Source organism: Sceloporus occidentalis, unplaced genomic scaffold (assembly GCF_023333645.1).
Source record: "Sceloporus occidentalis isolate IW3139 unplaced genomic scaffold, rSceOcc1.0.p SCAF_44, whole genome shotgun sequence".
Lineage (NCBI taxonomy): Eukaryota > Metazoa > Chordata > Lepidosauria > Squamata > Phrynosomatidae > Sceloporus > Sceloporus occidentalis.
In genome coordinates this window covers 7,238,921-7,262,349 of record NW_028317024.1, presented here as the reverse complement: position 1 = coordinate 7,262,349, position 23,429 = coordinate 7,238,921, and the positions used below count along the sequence as shown (strand labels likewise).

At 37.9% G+C, this 23,429-nt stretch overlaps 1 protein-coding gene across 1 annotated transcript in view; it reads right to left on the bottom strand.

The window, feature by feature from the left end:
• The window catches only part of LOC149289632 (cadherin-19-like), an 80,884-nt gene that overhangs the window by 19,142 nt on the left and 38,313 nt on the right, over positions 1–23,429 (bottom strand). Inside the window, exons 5-11 of the mRNA XM_089490432.1 lie at positions 22,574–22,868; positions 14,867–14,986; positions 12,812–12,976; positions 11,914–12,101; positions 10,160–10,413; positions 8,918–9,051; positions 7,974–8,095 (exon numbers count right to left, since the gene is read on the bottom strand). Coding sequence (XP_089346558.1) covers positions 7,974–8,095; positions 8,918–9,051; positions 10,160–10,413; positions 11,914–12,101; positions 12,812–12,976; positions 14,867–14,986; positions 22,574–22,868 — 1,278 coding nt within the window. The remainder of the gene's footprint in view (positions 1–7,973; positions 8,096–8,917; positions 9,052–10,159; positions 10,414–11,913; positions 12,102–12,811; positions 12,977–14,866; positions 14,987–22,573; positions 22,869–23,429) is intronic.

Sequence of the window (23,429 nt, the reverse complement as noted above, 5' to 3'; positions counted from 1 at the left end):
ACCAACTATTGGTTTGCATTTTGTTAAATTATAAAAAAAAAAATAACATGTTTATTTTTTAAAGTATATTTACTCTACAGCATTGTTTCACACCTGCCTAAAAACCTGTAAAAACGGTACTACATACTGTATGTATATACACATAGATATTTGTGTGTGTTTTAAAAACCCACATTATGCTCATATCATAACATCTGCCTCCTGTTATTAACTTCCTGTTACTGTGATCTGCATGATTATTCCTCCGCAATAAGGTATTATATGCCAGTTGTTATTCATTTGTTCAGGAAAATTTTGTTTAGGGTGGAGAGAGCAGACCTCAACATTTAAACTAAATATTTCCAAAGCAATTACATGAGTACTGTATAAAGATCTGAGACACTGATCTCCATGTTTAAACCAAATATTTTCAAAGCAGAACACCCTGTGCCCTAATGTGTTCCCACTCTTCCTGCCTAGGAAGTTATGTTGTACCACTGTCAAAGTCTGGCTCTGTCAGGCGCATACCTGCCGGCAGCAGCCTGCTCCCGCTGCCCGCCTCCGACGGGGAAGGCGCCGACGACCGGAGGGGTGTCCGTCCGTTTATCGCCGGCGTCCTTCGCAGGCTGTGTCCTCCGGAGCTCCCCTCCTCGTGTCCTCGCAGGGAGCGAGGTTCGCGGGTGCCGCGGTTGCAGGAACGCCGAGGTGGGGGGCGGTGCTGCAGCATGCTGCTCCAAAACCACCCCCCTCTGCAGTCCGTGGGAAAAGAGACAGAGGGGGCGGGACAGAGGCTTTTTATACAGGAGGGGCGGTGCTCCCAGCACCGGCTCCCTCATCTAACATTATGAGAGGTTGTACTATGGGCGGGTCTGTAGGTGTGACGCGTGACGTCACGCCTGAGATCCCTATAAAACACCTGAACACCATCATGTCAGTGCTCAGATATTCTGAGATGTTCTGTGCATTACAGAGTGTCTTCAGTTCTGTGCTCCTGTCCCTATTGTGACCCAGTTACCTTGCCTATTTGATTGTTTCCGGAACTTGACCTTCCTGAACTTGACCTCGGATTACCTACTGACCTCGCTTGCTGATTGCTGCCTGAACTTTGACCTCGGATTCCCTACAGACCTTGCTTGCTGATTGCTGCCTGAACTTTGACCTCGGATTACCAACTGACCTTGCTTGCTGATTGCTGCCTGAACTTTGACCTCGGATTGCCAACTGACCTTGCTTGCTGATTGCTGCCTGAACTTCGACCTCGGATTGCCATCTGACCTCGTTTGTTGATTGCTGCCTGAACTTTGACCTCTGACTTTTTGATTTATAGTCACCCCTGCATATTGGGCTCCTCCCCCCTTAACACCACAGGTGCAAGACGGTGCCTGTCATAATATGTGAGCCTAACCATGGAGTCCGCAGGGTTGGCTGATGCTATCACCTCCTTGGTCCACCAGGTCACAGCCCTGAATAGGACCGTGGGGGAACTCCAGGCCGGGCAAGCGGACGTACAGCTCCAACTACAGGAGCTACGCTCAGGGCGAAGGCCTGCCAGTCCGTTGCCAGTAGAGACGCCCTCTTCTGAGGTATTGGAAGGGGCTACAGCACTTGAACCCTACGTTGCACTACCAGATAAATACTCTGGCGACAGGTCCCAATACCGTATGTCCCAATGACCCCCTCAAAGCCGCTACTGCCCAGAATACCTTACGTCATCTCTGACAAGGAAGAAGACCAGTGGAAGAGTACGTCACAGAGTTTCGTCAAGCAGCAGTAGAGACCACCTGGAATGAGGCTGCTCTACTGGATTAGTTCCGTTTGGGTCTGTCTGAGGCTCTGAAGGACGAATTGGCACGCACGGGTGTTCCATCATCACTAGAGGCCCTAGTTGACTTATCCATCCAGATCGATCGCCGGCTACATGAACGCAGACAGGAACGTTCCATGGGGGTTAGTCCTCCTAGGCGCCATGTGTACCAACCTTCTGTTCCATCATCAACCACCGCACAGACAACCGAGGAACCCATGCAGATAGGACTCTTCAGGGGACCTCTCTCAGTGGCGGAACGCTCCAGAAGAAGAACATTGCACTTGTGTCTCTACTGCGGCAAAGCTGGCCATGTACTCCGTGAATGCCCGGAGAGACCTAACAAGTCAAGACGTGAGCTGTTGTCCATTCACACTGCTGTACCACCTACCGTTTCCCGTTCAGCCCCTCATTTATCCATCTCTCTTCTCCTGCAGTGGACTGATTCTTCCATAACCACCATGGTGGATTCAGGAGCCAGTGGTAACTTCATGGACACTGTTTTTGCCTCAAGACATCACATACCCCGTCACACCAAAACAACTGCGCTCCTCATACACCAGGTTGACGGCAATCCATTGGCCTCCGGACCCGTGACCCAAGAGACTGTACCTCTTACGATGCACCTCGGTACCAGACACCACGAGCAGATTAGTTTTGATCTGGTACAGTCACCATTGTTTTCAGTCATCCTAGGACTGCCATGGTTGAGACAACACAACCCACACATCAACTGGGAGACTGGGACCCTCACATTCTCTTCTCACTTCTGTCTGGACGCCTGCCTTCTACCACAAGAGCCACCATTGGGTCGGTTGTTTTCTCTGGACTCGTTGCCATGTAACAAAACACCTTTGACCTTTTGAAACGCCTCTTCACCACTGCTCCCATTCTTGCGTTTCCTGACCCAGCGAAACCATACGTCTTAGAAGTAGATGCCTCTGAATCCGCCATCGGGGCCATACTGTCTCAAAGACAAGGCGCTCCGGACATCCTACACCCGGTTGCCTTTTTCTCCAAGAAGTTAACTCCCTCTGAAATGTTGGTGACCGAGAGTTACTTGCCCTGAAATCAGCTCTTGAAGAGTGGCGGCACCACTTGGAGGGTGCTGCTCATCCAATCCTGGTCTACACAGATCACCGGAATTTGGAATACCTACGCACCGCCAAGCGATTGAAGCCCAGACAGGCTCGTTTGGCATTGTTCTTCAGCCGTTTCCTTCTAACTATAACTTACCGTCCTGGTCCGAGGAATGGCAAAGCAGACGCTCTTTCACGCATAATGGACAATAACCAGAATGCAAGAGGCACGGAGGAGACTATCCTTCAGAGTGGCCATTTCCTAGCAACCTCACAATCAGTATGGGAGAAGCTCCGGTATTTTAGCACTCCTGAAAGAACCCCTACCACTCCAAGGCTCACACGCCATGACGGTCTACTCTTTTTTCATGGGAGGGTCTTCGTACCGCCGCCTATTCGTCCTGAGATTCTTCGGCTCCATCACGCGACATTAACGACTGGTCATGGTGGAACCAAGAAGACAGAAGATCTCATCAAACGCTTGTTCTGGTGGCCAGCTCTGCGTAAGGGTGTTACAGCATACGTGTCTGCATGTCAAGTGTGTGCTAGCACCAAGCCTTCTCGACAACACCCAGCCGGGCTCCTACACCCTCTTCCAGTCCCCAAACAACCGTGGACTGACGTGGAGATGGATTTCATCGTTGAGTTGCCTGCTTCACAAGGCTAGACCACTATCCTGGTGATAGTGGACCGTTTTTCCAAGATGGCCCACTTCATACCTGCCAAGGGCTTACCCACCTCTACGGAGACTGCCAACTTGTTCCTGAGAGAAGTCTTCCGTTTTCACGGGCTTCCCAACACCATCACGTCCGATCGAGGCACACAGTTCACCTCCCGTTTCTGGCGTGCCTTCTGTCAAGGACTTAATATACAGCCCAAGCTCTCCTCCTCGTTCCATCCGCAGAGCAACGGTCAGACCGAGAGGGTTAATCAAATACTTGAACAGTACTTGCGCTGCTTCGTAACAAACCTACAGGATGACTGGTACCAGTTGTTGCCTACCGCTGAGTATGCATACAACAACCAAACACAGAGGTCTACTGGGTATTCCCCATTTTTTGCCAACTGCGGTTTCCATCCTTCCTCGTTACCTGATTCCCCTGTATTGGACTCTGTGCCTAAGGCCGCCACAAGGCTCCGGCGGCTCCTTCAATCGTTTCCTTACATTGAACACAATCTCATCAGGGCACAAAAAGGGTATAAAACCTATGCTGACCGACTACGCTCACCAGCTCCCTGCTATCAACCAGGAGACAAAGTCTGGCTTTCTACCTCTCACCTACGCCTATCCTGTCCCACCAAGAAACTCGGTCCCCGGTTCCTAGGACCTTTTTCTGTCATTTCTATGGTTGGTTCTGCGGCAGTTCGTCTCCAACTGCCTCAGACCTTTTGTATTCACCCTGTGTTTCACGTGTCATTAGTCAAACCATGGGTTCCTCCTACTCATCCCTCTACGGATCCTGTACTTCCTCAACCCATTGAAGTGGCTGGCGAAACGGAATATGAGGTCCAACACATTCTTGACTCCCGGATCCGACGCAGCTGTCTTGAATACCTCATCCACTGGAAAGGGTACGGGGTGGCAGATCGTTCCTGGGAACCAGTGGATAACATACACGCCCCTGCCAGACTCGGTTCCTTCCATCGTCACCATCCTGATCGTCCTCGCCTTGGGTGCCCCCGGAGGGCATACCTACCGGCAGCAGCCTGCTCCCGCTGCCCGCCTCCGACGGGGAAGGCGCCGACAACTGGCGGGGTGTCCGTCCGTTTATCGCCGGCGTCCTTTGCAGGATGTGTCCTCCGGAGCTCCCCTCCTTCTGTCCTCGCAGGGAGCGAGGTTCGCGGGTGCCGCGGTTGCGGGAACCACTCCCCTCTGCAGTCCGTGGGGAAAGAGACAGAGGGGGCGGGACAGAGGCTTTTTATACAGGAGGGGCGGTGCTCCAGCACCGGCTCCTTCATCTAATATTATGAGGGGTTGTACTATTGGCGGGTCTGTAGGCGTGACGCGTGATCCCTATAAAACACCTGAACACCATCATGTCAATGCTCAGATATTCTGAGATGTTCTGTGCATTACAGAGTGTCTTCAGTTCTGTGCTCCTGTCCCTATTGTGACCCAGTTACCATGCCTATTTGATTGTTTCCTGAACTTGACCTTCCTGAACTTGAACTCGGATTACCTACTGACCTCGCTTGCTGATTGCTGCCTGAACTTTGACCTCGGATTCCCTACAGACCTTGCTTGCCGATTGCTGCCTGAACTTTGACCTGGGATTGCCAACTGACCTTGCTTGCTGATTGCTGCCTGTACTTTGACCTCGGATTGCCAACTGACCTTGCTTGTTGATTGCTGCCTGAACTTCAACCTTGGATTACCTACTGACCTCGTTTGTTGATTGCTGCCTGAACTTTGACCTCAGACTTTGATTTTTGATTTATAGTCACCCCTGCATATTGGGCTCCTCCCCCCTTAACACCACAGGTGCAAGACGGTGCCTGTCAGGCTCAGTATATTGTGATGGGATTTATGCTGTACCACTGTCTGAACAGCTTGCTATGTAATGATAGGAGTCATGCTGTACCACTGTCGGTGCCTGCCTTAGTATATAGGGATGGTAGTTATGCTGTACCACTGTCAATGTCTGGCTCAATATATATAAAAGTTATGCTGTACTGCCATCAATGTCTGGCTCAGTATATAGTGGTGGAAGTTATGCTGTACCACTGTCTGTGCCCGGCATTTTAAGTATTTTGTTATCTATATACAGTTGAGGGCTTACATGAAATGTTAAATTTACATATAGATATATTTCAGTGCGTTTGCACATTGGAGTATTTGTACCAATAAATTTATTTTTTGGAGTAAAAAAAAAAAGTTATTTTGGCCTAGGACCGGATTAAGAAATTAGTACACAGTTTCCCATCTATTCGGTATATTGAAATATTTAGCACTTTAATACTCTTTATACTTAATAATATCTGTATTGTTAAACTTTCTTTTTATATATTTAAATGTAAAGGCCTTTTTGGCACTTGTACAGATTAAGAATACGTGATTTAATTTTAAATTTAAGTAAATTCAATTTTTTGTCATAATAATAATATAATATTATGATATAGCTGATATTTTCGAAGTTAATCTGATACCATAATAAAAACACAAGCTAATTTATTTTAGTATTTGAATGTTTAAATAATCATGCTGTTTTAGTACTCTGGATTTCTTGTCTAAAAAATAATAGATTAAGATTGAAACATTGATAACAGATGACAAAATGGTAGGAACCCTCTAGAGAGTTCTAACTCATGGATATGTACTGTATATGTCACGTACAAGTAATAGGAGACACCGTGGTCAGGTAGGACTCCAGGACAGAACAATTCATATAAGCCGAGGTCAGGATTCCGGAGAGCAGGATAGTCATATAATGTAGCCGAGGTCAGGATTCCGGAGAGCAGGATAGTCATATAAAGTAGCCGAGGTCAGGATTCAGGAAAACAACGAAGTCAGACGAGCCAGGATCAAACACGGGAAACAGTAATCAAAACACTATCTGGGAGCTAGCACTAGGCATAGACAACCATCAGAAGGCAAGGCAACATAGAACTGAGTAGGTTTAAATAGTGAACCGCAGGGGAAGTACGAATCTCCCGCCAAAACGTCATGATGTCACTTCCGGTATCCGGGACTCGCGGCCATCATGAGTGTGGCGTAACCTCCCTTCATATAGCCCTGCAGTTCTGGGGTTCGCCACAAGAGTGCGCGGGAGCGCTGGCACAGGACGCCGTGTACCTGGAGGTCTGCCTCTCCTGCGCGGCACTTCCGAGGACGGCAGCGGCTGTGCGGTGGACGGAGGTCTCCCTCTTCCTCGTGGCGGCTGCTGCAGAGGTGGCCGTGCGTTGGAGGGGGGTCTCCCTCTCCTGCGTGGCACTTCCGAGGACGGCAGCGGTAGCGGCTGTGCGGTGGAGGGAGGTCTCCCTCTTCCTCGTGGTGGCTGCTGTGGAGGTGGCCGTGCGTTAGAGGGGGGTCTCCCTCTCCTTCGCGCCGGCTGTTGCGGCAACGTGGGAACCGAGGACGGGTAAGTAACAGTATATAGCTGTTTAGTTGTAATTTTCCTCTCTCTCTAATTTAGTATACCCACACATTACATATTGTTTTTTTCAGGACAAGAAGGGCTGCCATTATTTTGATCACATTTAATTTATTATAAAAGAAATTATAAAATATGGTGAACATTTTAAAAAAAAGTACCTGACTTTTATTTGAAAAATATTTTACCTGTCTACAAAAGCTAATAGAATAACCTGCTAAATATATTGTAATACTTGTCCTGAGTTTAAAAATACCCAAAGTTTTTATGTTTTTTGGCTTTATGTTATATGCAATAAGTACAAGTAGCATAATATTATTTTTATTTATTCAAATCTGATCATCATGTGCTCATGCCCTATTTGGGACATCATTGAATCCCGGCAATTCAATTTATCCCCCTTAAACCACATATTTGTCAAAACTAGTCATCCCAGGGTATTTTAACTTTTCCATTAACTAATTATACTACCAGCCTTTGTCAAAGTTTGTAGTAATAATTTGTTTGTGTTTTTTTACACACCTTGTACTTTTGGTATACATTTTCAGCTCTTGGTATACGTCATTGCCATACAACAGCCCAATATATGTTCAGCAAGATTTCTTGAGTACAGTGATACCACCCATGCATAGGTTTGTTGGTTTATTTGGAGGCTGAAAGGTCACATTTGGGACATGCACAATTTTACAGCCGGTCAGTCCTCGCCCAATTTGGGACATCTTTGAATATGGCCAATTCATTTACCCCATCAAACAACACATTTTTGAAAACAAGACACCCAATGGGTATTTCAAATGCTAGTATTTTAACTCTTTCAATGCCTGGATTTCTAGGAAGATTGAGCACTAATTTTAGAACTTGCTTTTTACATTTTTTTTTACCATTTTGGTTCCCCTAAACTGTAATAAATAAGCTGTAGAAAGTAAATATAATCAAACATAATAACTAAAATAGATTTGTTGATGCAATATCAATTTTAATGTAAAAATATTTATGATTTTATAAACCAATTATTCTTACCTGTCCTGGTCGTGAAAGTTCACATACAAATGTGTCATATTTCTTTGAAAATTGGGGAGCATGATCATTAACATCCATGACTTGAATGTATACTGGCACTTTGGATACATGAATAGGATTTTCTGCAAAGAAAAAGAAATAACTACGAGAAGTTGCTATCCATCATAAAAAGTATCTATCTAGCTACCATATAGAGCTGTACCAGTGCATACATTGTGACCACTTAATGACTAGGATATTTATATATATTATATCGACATGGATGTAATAGTGTGTTTTCAGGTCTTTGCACTAATGAGGATATTTCCCTGCCAGGACTCCTGGACTCTCTTCTGTCATCAGGAAACAGAATTGCTGTCTCCATGCTGACAGGATAAATGTGGCAGCGGTCAGTGGAAGTACCCGTTACACCTAAATGAAGCTGAGTTCCAAGCGTTCAGACATTTTTTGCTGGTGGGGTCAGTGCAACAAAGTAAAAGAGTTTCTAGAGGGTCTATCCAGAACTCTGATTACCTCTGGTACTGAGATAGTAAAAGGATGTCTACAACAGAGATCAAAGAAAAGGGGGAAAAAGGATAGAGTCTCTAAAAATAGAAAAAATAAATACAAATAAAATGTGAAATAAGTAAATTATAAAAAAAAGGTTTAAAAAGTAATAATGCAATTTGAATAAAAAGGCCAAACTTGGTCCCAAACTTGGACTATCCCTCTGAATCAGGTAAAGTTGGGAGAGTTGATTTACCAAAAGAGAGAGAGAGTGACAGATAAGGAGTGAGGTTAGCACAAAAACACCTAACATTTTTAAAATGGTCACTCATAAAACACACAAAAAAATGCTGTATTGTTTACTGAGCACAATTGCAAAATTGGTTTTCTTGGTGTTTTTAACATGTAAGGTAATATTATCCAAATATATATATATATATATAGTCTTATTTACTTACGTGACTCTGTGGCAGTTACTGTTATATTATGCCAAGGAGCAACCTCTCTGTCTAGAGGTTTAAGAGTGATGATAGATCCATTGTGTGCATCAATGCCGAATAATTTGGAAAACTGATTGTGTATAATGCTATACCTATAAATGTATCAATAGACAGATTATTAATAAAAATTAATATATATATATTTTAAGGTTTAGATAATACAGCTGCTGTTTATGTTAAAGGTGTTGTTCCACCTGCTTAATTTAGCCCTTATGTGACAAAATATAGTATTAAAGACTTTTCTACAACTGCTGAATTTCCAGAATATTTAATCATGTAAAAGATTATTTAACTATTTGGTCATGTGATAATTTTAGCATGGGTACCAATTCTGTGGAAGAAATGAAAAAGCCAAATTGCAAAATGTGCAAAACATGCCCAGTTTTAGTTTAGACACAAAAAAGCCAGCTGAATCTCTATATCCATATAAAAACAAATAGGCTTTTTTAAAGACTATTTGTTTTTATACGGACATTGATTTTACCTCTTCATTTTGGAGTTTTAGCTGGCATTTCTTTGTGTGTTTTCATTTAATTTGATGGAATCTTGAAGTGGGTCTTGGTACGCTACAGCGCCTGTGACTACTAGCACTATGATTTCGCATTAACTTACAGGAGCTTGAGCTACCCTTGTTAATGTGTTTCCTGTTAGTTTTGACATAATGCCTTGTGGAAAGTTGGTGGGAAATGGCTTCATATAAAAATATGGTTGAATAAACTTTGAGAAATAGCTTATGATGTCTGCATGTCAGGAATATTTTTTCTTGGGTAGATTTGGACAGAATTAGCACTATTAGGCCTATGTGCTGAATTGGGGGGTGGGGGAATGTCAGCTTACATAAAGTTCTGCACAGCTTTTAATATCTGGTTGCAAATGCTAATCAAATTACACAAATCTTACAGTTTTTCCAAACACCATATCTTGAGGTTTTTTTCTTTTTTTTCTCTTTGTCTGTATATAGTTTATAAAAATGTAAATATACTTTTCATCATAATGGATCATGTATACATATATAAATCTATATATATCTATATCTATATATTAAGAGTCTTTTTCCTTAAGGGGTTAACATCAACACTGCTGTAAAGCAAGGGTTTCTATACTTTTATTTACTTTTATAAAACTAACCATGTAAATAAAATTAGCAATGAATATATATTATATGGGTTAGTTATTTTTTTCACAAAATTGATTCTATACCTGATTGGGCTGTTGGTTATATCAGGATCTTTTGCAGTAACTGAATTAACATGTGAACCAATAGATGCATTTTCATAGATTTCCATATAATATGCATTCTGGACAAAAACTGGAGGCTCATCAACATCTTGAATATGAATCCTTATTGCTGTAGTGTCTTCAAATAAGTCTTGCTTTATAAATCTCTCATCGAAATATCTGTTTATTGCTTTGACTCGGATGTTGTACCTTCTTTTACTTTCATAATCTACAAGCTAAGCATCGGAAAATAATCAGTGTATATATGTGAATGTGTTTCTTTAAAACATTTTGCTCTTCTATTCTACATAATGTGAATCAGAAATTGCACAATGTGAGGATCAGAAACTGAATATCTATTACAAAATGCTTAAAACGTATGCACTCTACCCTAAAATATGTGACTATTACTGTCACGCACAGCATCAGATTAAGGCTCTGATACAAGTCAGGGAGCCAGAGTTTAGGAGCAACGAAGTTCAAGCCAAGTTTGGAAAGCCTGCGAGCAGGATAAACTGGAACAAGCCAAGGTCAAAACATAGATAATCAATCAACAGGCGCACTAAGGAGGAAGCACTATGAAAGATAGGCACAATCATCAGAAGGCAAAGTCCAGGTAGCTACTGATGGTATTTATGGAGTGTCTGTGCAATTGGAGGCAGTTATAGGTTTAGCTCCAAAGGTTTAAACAATCACATCACTCGGAATCCATCTTGAGTGTGGCGTGGTAAACTCCTAGACCGCAACCTACTGCTGTAAGTGATGGTATGTGAAACCAGATTAAAATATTACTCCTATTACAAATAAAAATGCAAACAAAACTTAAATGTTTTATTTTACGTTGATTTTGTTGTACCTGTATGCTTTAATTTTTTTTTTACTTTCATTTGATTCATTTACCCAAGCATTGCCTTAAGCTTTTTATACAATAACTAACCAAAGTACAAACATTGTTCAGAATTCACTCATTTCTGGAGTTAAGTATTGTGTATAGCTCTTTAATCTAGCAAAACTAACATTATTAAACAAAAAAATAACACTGCATGAAAATATTATAGAAATAGTAAATTATATTTTCATTGGCTGATAATCAAGTATTAGTTATTGCTAGCATTTAGAATAACGTTCACTTTTATTAGATTATACTTAATGGACCAATATGTCAATACATAACTGCATGAAAAATAAGCTTCCACGACACTATACATTTTACATTAGATCCATTTTTTACATCTGCTATAAAGATATCCTTTAGATTGTGCTTAAGAATCTCCAGATGAAACCAATATCTTTTCATATTAATATTTTTTAAAACACCAGTTAGCTGTTTGTAATGACTTTGAGCGCCAAGCATCTGTGTTATTCAGACACTCACTGATTTGCCAAACTGGCTCATTTAACCTCTAGTGTTTTCATTCCTGTTTAACTGTAGTAAAGAATATTTAAACTACTCATGCAAAGAAGGAAGGTTGTGTACAGAGACACCTACACAAACATCCGCTAGTGTACCTTTAAGCTATAAAGATTAAACATTAAGCAAATATTTTGCTCCATTAATCTCTTCTGAACTAAAAAATAACTCTAATTTGGAAAGAATATAATCAGAAACAACAGCTTCCATATGCAGAATATGATGTACAAAAAGAAATACCAAGCACAATCAATCAATATCGAGGCCCTATTTCAATTGCTTCCTGAGGCTAAAAATATTACATTATTTCATTAAATATTCTTACCTTGTTTAATGTAATAATGCCTTCTTGTGTTATTGGGTCTGTGTTTATATCAAACATATTGAAGTCCCCTTTTTCTTCAATAATATAAATAATTTCTGCATTCTCTCCAATATCACGGTCATCAGCTATAACTGTTCCTACAATCTCTCCAACCAAAGCTGATTCTAATATTGACATGTCATATATTTCTGCACATAAAAATGTATAAAAAATATGAAATATATACATACATTTTAGGTTATATAATATCATATAATATTCCAACTGTTAAGAGATCAATTATGCTTTATTAATTGTGCTGATCTGTACTAAAAAGCAAGCATCTTATAAGCATTCTGCCATATCTTGGAGGGAATTGAGGATGAGCATTTTTAAGTATTGTATTTTGGGAGTAAACATGTAAGTGAGAATTATATGCTATTCTCCTATAAACTGCTTTGCCTTCCTTGTAATGAAATAACTTCACCATCCTTCTTACAGGAGAAACTCATCTGGGCTGTCTCTTCATAATGTATAGTACATGATAATTAACACTAGAGCAAAGAAAGCTCGCGGAATTGCCCCTTCGGTGGGCCCACCTGACGAAGTTTATGCGCTGGCACAAATAGAAACTATTTTTTCTATAGATGTTTAGACAGGGTGTTGGGTGCTACTTTTGATTCTTTTTATGTTTTTTTAGATAGGAATGGAAGCGTTACTCACTCACAAATCAACTCTCTGTTTAGTGAATCCACCCCTGTTATTATTATTCTCTAATTTTTGTATTTCTCTAGAAAGACTGATTCTTACTTCTTATCTCTTGTATAATGCAAGATATTTCCACTTGGTAAAAATCCAAGATGCCACCTATTGAGAGTTTTCATTAGTAAATTCATTAAATTTAGTATGCATTACTTACTTTCCTTAAATTTTGGCCCATTGTCATTGACATCTGACAAGGTGATTGTCACTGTTGTTGTGGTTGATAATCCACCTACATTACCAACCATATCTTTGGCTTGAACAATGACAAAATATTTATCTTTAGCTTCTCTGTCCATTTTGGAAGCAACACGAATTATACCTAAAAATAAGTCAGAGAATGCAAGGCAAATGACGTTAAAAAGTGCATGCATTATTTCTGTACGTTAAGCAAATAAATGGACAGTTCATGTGTTCATAAATAGTCTGAAGAGCTTGCTGAACAAGTTGTATGGAATAGTATTTTCTACAGCCTATGCATGTAATTTGGTGCTACAAAGATATCTTTACCTCTACCTTTGAAATGATAATTCCCTCTTTATCAAACTTTCGATATAATTGCCTTCCAAGAACCACCTATCATTAGATTTCTCTGTGATTATAAGGCTCTAATTTTCAGTGAAACTTATATAATATATTGTTGATAATGAAGATTCCTTTTGGTACCAAAATTATTTGTGTCCACCTGTTTCCAAATTGGTTCTAAGACATTAGAGAATATTATATAATTTTCAAAACAGGTATAGGTTTTATATTCTGTTGAATTTCTTCTTGTAATTACAGTTCCAGAAGGGCTAACAAAGCCCAACCTTTTATTTAAGTTACAAAACAAGACCTATCTCCCCTGTAAGCAATGACTTATCAAATAAAGAGTACTTATATATGTAGTCCTGTGCAAATGTTTTGTGAAAAGTAAGAATGCCTTCAAAGCTAGACATTAAATGTTAATAGTTTATTTTTATAATTTAACAAAATTGAGTGAACAGAAGGAAAATCTAAATCAGCATATCTGGTGTGACCACACTTTGCCTACAAAATAGCAGAAATTCCTCTAAATACACAGTTTTTAAGGGAAACTAACAACAGTTCTTCCATGGATACACACTGTGTATGTCATGTTTTGTTGTTCATCTGAGGTTATAGTTACCTAATTTGTAGACCTGTTAAGAAACAGATGGTAGGTATTATGTCCTGATATGTAAAACCACACAACTCTATGTAAAGAGTGTTACAGATTATTAGTAGGTTTAATGTATTCAGGGTTTGTGAGGAACTTACTTGTTCTCCTATGTTCTCTCTTCTTTCTTTCTACCGGCAAACTTCCATACAGCGTAGAGGACGTCACCAGAAGCTCTGCCAATTTGATGGAAGTTACCACAGGGTTAACTTAAGGCAAAACGGCAGAGCTTCCAGTGATGTCCTTTACCTCAACCCTCCAATTTGGGCGAAAGTTTTGTCGGGAGGTCGTGTCTGCGGAGATGCGGACGAAGAAGGAAATGAGAAGGAAGAAGAGAAAAAAGAGAAGGGTGAAAAGAGCAGAGAGAAGAACAAGAAGATGAAGAACATGAAGATGCGAGACAGAAGTGGAGATAGGAGACACGCAAGCAGAAGGCAGAGACGGTAAGGGGGACATTTTGAAGGTATGAGATAATGAATGTGGATGAGAGTGTGAGAGAATGTGGATGAGAATGAGAGAGAATGGGAGTAAAGGACCCCACAATTTTTATTAAAGAAAATTCTAAGATGTTTGCTTAATTTTCATCAGGTTTGTGGATGGTCTGGCCTCATTATCGGAGATTCATATGCATTAACGAAATTAGAAAATGTTGTTAAATTTGCAATTCTTACGATTCTGAATGCACAAGACTATTATATTATACTAGAGATGCCATAATCTAGAGCCATTGCTACACATAAAAGATAGGACGTTTAATGCCATAAAAGCTACAAAATTACTTTTAACCAACCCAGAATAATTGACTTGTGTTTGTGAGAATGACTAATTAAATAATTGGCTTTATTATACAGTATATAATGAAAAATCACATTTAATATGTTTTGGATAAAACTCTGTAAACATAATTTAGTTAATTATTTCTTTTAGCTTGTGAGGTTAACAAAAATAATGCCATGCTGTTATAGGCACATACAGTATATATCTCTCAACAACAAAGTATAAGTTCATTACATTCAGCTCAAACAATAATGTTACCTGACTTTGGTTCAATAGAAAAGTGTGGTTGTCCCTGTAGAATGCTGTATATCAGTCTAGCGCTATTTCCATAACTTGGGTCATCCATATCTGTAGCAGTCACTTGCATGACAAATGTTCCTATAGAAAATGAGATTTTCAAGGCAAATTATTTTGCTTAGGTGATCACAATAATAATGTATATAATGGAACTAGAAATCAGTGTTCAAATGCATAAATATCATGCACTTTTTTTTTTGCTTGTTGCAATTTACCTTCCAGATAACCGATTGCCATTATGTTTCAACTTCCACTGGTTCCCTTTAGTTGCTTTATACTAGTGCCTGATGTCAGTCTCTGCCAGTCTTTGCCTTTTCTACACTACATACCTCCCTTTTTACTGCATATCAGACATTGGTTGACATGGTCATAGTCTTAAACAGGTCTCTCGTTTTAGAGTCTCCCTGATACTTGGTACCAGTACCTCTCTTTTAAGCACACACAAGGAGTGCAGTAAGAAAGATACATTGTAAAAACAAAGAAACTTAAAACAAATCTTCCAACTCTATAGACAGGGAGTGCACAGCTCATAAAAGGTACAAGAATAAGGTACTTTATATTTGAACAAGTTATCCAAGTATGCATGGACAAAACCTTTTCAGTGCAATGAGATACGTGGTTGGCAAACAGGACCGGAATTAGAGTTACATATCCCCCTTTATCCCCCAGTACCCTTTATCCCCCAGTAATGATCGGTATTTGAGATGCACTATTTTAATTATAGTAATGTAAAAAATGCAAATTTGGCAAGGATGACATTATCTCAAGATAAATGTATAAAACTATAAGTATGTGTTAATGGTTTGTTAAATACATAATAGGTAATTACAATCGCTCATAAGTAGCCCAGTAAATATTTTTCAAAGGCATTACTACATAAAAAACATTGCAAACTGGGAGCTAACCAAAGAATGAACAACTTGGATGTGACATAACATGGTCCATTTAAAGTACGCACATAGAATAAAAAAATAATGTTAAAAAGGTTTGCAAATACAGAATAGAACATTCATCAACTACTGGATAAATGGTATCTGCCTCTGGGAGTAATCACAATCCAATTATGTATGACTGATGACATTGCTGACACAAAGCAAAATAGAAATGTAGAAGTCTTAAAATCTGCTGTTTTCTAGGATTGCTCTTAATGAATGCAGGGACGCAACAACACACAAAAGAAATTGCTTACGTGACTACACTATGATGGTTGGATTTTTATATTACTCTCTCGTACAAACAGTGTCTGATCTTGAACCCTGGGTGTAAAATCTAATATTTGAAGATTTGGGTTCAGTATAAAAATCTCATGGCTTAAAATACAATAAGTCCTTTATGACCTTTCTTGACAAAAAGGTACTGGAAGCTTTATTTTAATATTTTCTTGGTGCATATAGCATATAACAGCCAAATATACTATACTATTAACAAGAAAAATGTAATGGTTAATTTGTTGATTGTTTGAAATCTATAAAAAACACAACAAAAAGCCCAATAACTAAAATAAAGTGTATAAGACTGAATCATTTTATAGGCCAATGGATACTGCATATATTATATCTAGAACATTTGAAACTTCATTGATACGAAAACAAAATTACTACATACATTTATATTGTGTGGTTTCAAATATGTAAAAAAAATCGAATAAATATGAAAAATTTTAGTTTTAAAGACACAAGGGTGTGAAAAATGTTAAATATATCACATTGAAATAATTTCATTGAATACTTATTTGTGTATTGGTTACAGAGAGGATAGAGTCTGCAGAACTTAGTGATAAGATTTAGTAGACCAAAATATTCAGACTAAGATGAATAAGAAGCCACACAATCAAATAGAGGCATGCAAGATACTTTTTTGTCTTCTTGCCATCTGAATGCTGCTTTGTTTAGATAAACAATACAAGGATTCATAGCTATGGCATGTGCTGAGACATTTATGCCTAGATCCGCTACATAATCAAGTAATTTCCAAGAACAGTGGGGGTTAACTATGTGCTTCTTAGTAGCATCTAGGCAGCTAGGCAGCTGTTGTATTCCTTCAAAGCAACTCAAGGGGCATGGTTCTCTGTTAATTATGAATTAAGGATTTGCGAGCAGGGCATTGTATATGTGATCCTTTGCTGAGTGCGTAATATCACTTTAGGAAAATAAAAGTGTGGCATTGAGAAAAATTAACAGTTTAAGCCACCTTTGTTCATGAATAAAACCTTTTCAAGCATCTTTGTGCAAAGCACACAGGGACTCATACAAAACATGGGGAAATAGCAGTTAGATTTTATATATCTGCAATGCATATTGTAGCAATTCACTATTTCAGAACAACAAATATTCTTTAAACAACACCAAGTTAATTAGAAAGTTGCACCTTAACTAACATTCATTGAATTATTTGTCACAATTATTAAAGATTCTATGTCCTTAAAAATATATCAAAGCAAGATACATTATATTTTGGGCCACTAAAATGTATCAGAAACATTAATGTATTCGTTAGGAAAAAACTGAATATTAATCATTACTAAATAACAGGTGATGTATTTCCTAATTTGGCCTTGGAAACTTCATCAGATATTAATACAATTAAAATAAATTATACATTTAAAAACATTTTTAAAGTAAACTAAAAGTGTGAAAAGGTTTTAGTTAAATTCCTTGGACTCCACTAATAACAAAACAAAATTTAAAGAGACTTAGATATCCATCCATAAATATTGATATGGAAAATAAAGCAATTTTCTGCTGCTAAAACCAGACCTTGCACCTTGGTCAGTAAAAAAGTCTAAGAACAACATAGAGGGCTTTAATGCATTTTATCAACATTAAAAATATACATTCTCTGAGGTAATTTTCCAACCAACACCAAGTCATCAACATCATGAACAAAATGTAAAAAAATATGCACAAATGCACTAAACCAGACACAAATAGCTACATTAGCATACACTACACTAACTACTAGTGCCCTATGCACACTCTAGATATCGCTCTCATTACCAAATAATACACATTACCTTTACAGGAAGACACTCAGACACAAACTGATCACCCACCAGACACCACTTAACATCCTGCAACATACATGACATTAACTAATAAAAAAAATGACAAATGCTATATCTAAAAATGCTTTTTTCTTTTAAATAAATAGAATTTCATCATAACTATATACCTAATAGCTAACACTTGTTATGTAGCATAATAAAGCATAATACCCAAAAGACCGTCAACCTACTAAGATGTTCCACACTTTTAAGTAAAACCATAATTGATTGTAAACTTGAATCAGCATGACTGTTACGCTCTGTAACTCTAACATGCCTGTACAACTATGTTCACACTACCGTTGAGCAGTGTGCTGGGAGTCAGAATGCTATTACTGTGTGAATAATGTCAGACACTATAACAATAACAAATGAACCATGAACAATGGTAGTGGAATGAGTCCTCTGAATGTAGGATATCTCAAGAGAGCTAGCCGATGGCAGGTGAGCTGAGCTGAGTGGGGATCAGGCCATGGTCTCCACATGGTCATATGCTGCAGCAGGTGGTGCCAAGGGTCAATGAGTGTGTGTAAGTGAGGCAACTGAGGGTGTGAGGGCAGGAAAGGTCCTGTAACACAGAGGTAGTCTTTGCCATAAGTGGTTCCAGCGGTGCATGTGTGTAAGGTCCGCTCTAAGTCAGGTCCCATTCAGGCTGCGGAGCTGCTCATCTCTAGTTTCTTTGCCTTGCCTCAGTTCCCATGTTTGGCTTTAATCCATTCCTGGATTTCCATATGCTCTGTTCTGTGCTTCTGATTCCTGGATTCCAGTTCTGCTCTTTGCTTCAACTCTGTTCGCTTTATATGGTGTGCCCCACCATCTTGGAAGCTAAGCAGGGTTGGGCCTGCTTAGTACCTGGATGGGAGACCGCCTGGGAATACCAGGTGTTGGGGCCTGGTTAGTACCTGGATGGGAAAGCAAAACATGGGAACTGAGGCAAGGCAAAGAAACGAGAGATGAGCAGCTCCGCAGCCTGAATGGGACCTGACTTAGAGTGGCACTTACACCTTCTTGCTCTTTGTCCTCTAATTCACTTTTTCTTTCTACCACCCAAATGTAGTGCTGTGTTCATACCATCTGCTACACCCTCAAACTTCCACTTTAAGACAATGACACTTACTCTTGCGATCAACCACAGACAATCACAATATTTTTGGAAAAAATGAATAAAAATGTATTGTGTTTATATAAAATGGGGTGTAGATGTTATATGGGAGATATGTGTACATGCTATGTGTGTAAACACATAAGTAGTATATCGTCCAACTTGCATAAATTACCTTTATTCTGCTGTATTTTCCTGTCTTAGTCTCCCTCTCGCTCTAGCAATGTATTATGCTCTAGAGCAGCGGTTCTCAACCTGTGGGTCGCGACCCCTTTGGGGGTCGAACGACCCTTTCACAGGGGTCGCCTAAGACCATCGGAAAAAAAAAATTCACAATATATAATTACATATTGTTTTTGTGATTAATCACTATGCTTTAATTATGTTCAATTTGTAACAATGAAAATACATCCTGCATATCAGATATTTACATTACGATTCTTAACAGTAGCAAAATTACAGTTATGAAGTAGCAACGAAAATAAAGTCGCGGCATTAGGAAGGTTGAGAACCACTGCTCTAGAGCCTTGTATGTCTCTAAAAAGTTAAAATCACAGACATAACGTAATGGTTGTGCAGGTTTAGTTTTCATTTATAATATTTTGTCTGTGAGTTGTGATTGGGTAGAATATGCCTTTGCAGTGGAAATGGAATGCATGTGAAACAATTTGAAGTTTGTCTTTAATTTAGATATGCCATTTTACAGCCTCATTGCTGATTTAAAGTATGATCACAATATGTTTTCAATGACTAGTTAATCCTCGTGACTAGAATCAGTGGTTGGTGGCATATTGTATCGTAGTAGTATATTTTTATACACAAAAAAACAAAAATATCTTTAAGATATAAATTCCAAAACAATAATATATATTTATATATATATATATATTGAGGTTCTATATATGCGATACTAGAGATGAATTGCAGACAATTTTCTGTTAATTTATCAGATAGGCCTGTATCAAATCAAATTTGCAAATATAACCCCCCCCCCAAAAAAAACAACTACTGTATCATATGCATTTGTATGCTGTAGTAATGAATTACATTATTTTGATGACTGGGGTCAAGAGCTAATATTACTATTTAATATTTATTTTAAAATAACAGATAACTTAAGTTGGAAATAATAATTTAGATATTTTTGTTCACCTGGGATCTCTCATGGCTCAATCTTGACAGCTAGAGCCAGCTAGGCTCATGTTACACCACTGTCTGGCTTGCAATCTTCTACCTGCTGTACTCTGATATTGGCTTGTAAATTATTTTAAATTATTTTTTTCTGTTATGTGAACCTAAATGCACAGCACGTACAATGCAATAGACATCCCAACAAAGAACATCAGACCCCTTTAAAATGCATGTTTTAAAAATTGTTTTTGTATTTTAAAGCATCCGTAAAATGTCTAATGTCCATGTATTTATATTCCTAACACTAACATTGATTTTCCTTAATTCACACACCATTTTCGTGTTGTCTTTTTAACCATCAGTTTCATTAATGAAAGTGAACATGTCATTCCTTTTTCTTAATGAAGTCAGAAGTTGCCTGATTCGGTAAATTGGCTTCAAGATTGAGCTTAATTATTAATCTATAGGGAATCACAACTGAATTTATTTTAATGGTCCAAAAGAATAATATATCCTATTCTAGATCAATTTCTGTGTACATTTACAATAACTTAATATTAACACAGAAATCTGAAACCTAAAATGAACAGAATATTGTTCATTGTTAACACGTTCACTTAATAACATTACTATAAATTTACATTAGTCATGGAAGGAAAATCTGCTAAGCAGATACAGAATGTATGTAGTAGATGTTGTTTGTGATGATATAGTAAAAATAAAGTCCTTGTAACTGTAAACTTAAGAGAAATCTCAAATAAAATCTCAACAGAAAATCCTTAGAACCACAAATTCCTTAAAAAAAAGGAATTAAATGAATAAGCAGGTAAAATTTTCCATTTTTCAGCACCAAAGGTAGAAAAACTGTCACTCTAAACAACTCCAGCAATGAGTAATGCTTTGGTTTCTTTCTTGCCACATGACATATGCTCAATATATTTTTATTATATTACTTTTTATTTATCGAGCGCCAGCAGATTCTATAGTGCTATGTGTGCATAATGCAAATGTGTGTCAGCCTATTATAAATAAATTGAACATGCACAGAGCTGCACAAGATGAGTACATATGGTGAAGTGTGCGTATGCTGATGCATGCACAAAGTATCTTGTGTACATGCACACATGCTTTCATTTTACTGTAACATACATTAAAATAGGCAGACCTTCCTGAACTGCATCAACGTGGAATGATGCTCATTCTGTGGTATGTGTACACCAGAGTTTTTTTTTCCTGAGATGATCGGGGGGGTTAGGTCATTTACTGCAACTTTCTAGAAAATAATATTTTAGGTACGTATTTGTGTTATACTAGAGGTACTTGGCAAACATATCAATACAGAATAAAAAAAAACCTTCAGTGCATTGTGGTTTTAAAATATTTTTTAAATATCACAGTTTTAAAACATGTCTAATACAAAAATGTAATTGTTTCATAAGAGGCTTGTTTTATTAGGATCTTGCTTCCTGTTCTCTGTACCATTTAAAAAAAAAAATAAACAGCCAATCATGTTGAGAGGTTTTAGTTAAGAAAATGTCTAGCTCAAATTCTTAAAGTATTTAGTTAAACCGTAAATTTTATAAAGGTAATAGCAAAACAAAAATGTATTGATGTAATTAAAAATGTTTAAAATCTAATTTCGTTTATGCTCATGTTATTGACATCCTTTTTTTTTTTTTTTTTTTGCAGTAAATTATTTAGCATACAACATTAAACCCGCGAAGATTATAAGAGAACATATCAGTTATACTAATGTTACTTAATAAAACAAAAGGAAATATATCATGAACAAAGAGCAACAAAACAAAACAATATGCAATCAATTCATCAAAGCTTAATAAAACATGAGTTAATATATTATGTGGCTTCAGGTGATAGTTGGTGGTAATTAATAATGTTCCTCTTCTCTAGAGGAAGGAATAGGCAAAAAATATTTTTCATACAAATGCACCAGTAATATAAGTATTTTCTATATCTATCTATCTATCTATCTATCTATCTATCTATTTATCGCAATTGGATAATATCACACCAAAGCCATTTTTTTCTATAAAAATAGTGAATTGTACTGTAGTTTATTGTACATATTAGGCCACTTTGGTACTGTATTTCCACAAATAAGGCAAGGAATTTCCTCAATATCCTGTAGATCGAAATGTTAGACGCAGGGATTTCTCTTTGGGAAATAACTTTTAAATGGATGTTTTTCTGAGGGTAGTTTTTAAGCTTCTTAGCCATATCTAACTGTGCCTTATTTATTATCAAATCTGTTAAAACACTGGAAAAAGATTATTTTTTTATTTTTGAAAGCATTTGATTTAATTTACAAACATACTATTAACTAGAACTCCTCCTCCAATGCCCCAACGTTACATTACTACAATTTACATACCTTCAGGAGACATCTCAGGCACAACGGCAACATAAGGTTCATTGATGAATTTTGGTTCATTGTCATTTATATCCTGGATTTTAATAATAAATTCAGATTCTGCTTCAACAGGAACACCAGTCAAACTGTTTATGACCTGTGCCCTTAGGGTATAAGAAGGCTTTTCTTCTCGATCAAGTTTTTTTAGAACATAGATTGCGCCTGTATTTTCATCTATGGTAAAAACTGTTTTTGCTCCATCTCCTGATAAAATGTACTTAAATGAGCCATCATGGTTGTCCAGGTCTGATCTCAGCTATTAGAGAAAAAAAAACATAAAAAATATATTTTATGCCTGAAAATATTTCAATTATATAGAAAAAACAGAACAGCTAGTTTTACAATGGTTTGTGTATTTTTTATGTTATTTTTACAAATTAATGTAAAACTTTAAGTAACATTATATTTTACAATTGATTACTATTTAGTTTTACTCAAACTAGTGGAATTATCATTTTAGATTATCATTTAGTATATGACCATCAAAAGGCAATTTTAAATGAAACTTTAGTAATGCTTTGCATACTAATGTCTAGTAGCACATCTCCCTTAGACTTCATTTCATCTTTTAAGCTTGCATTAACCTATTTACAAAAGCAAACAAAATAACTTTATTATATTGACAGTATCTCTTGGTAGACCTTTTTTGTGTAAAATGCATTTGCCTTTATAAACCATCTCTATAGTTTCTTAAATATAGGACCTCTATGATTGCAAAATGTTTAAATATTTTGTAGAATCATGCTTGCATTTTGTTGACTACATGATGTGATCAAAAGTCTTGCACATTGAAATCAGGTTACAGAGTAACATATAA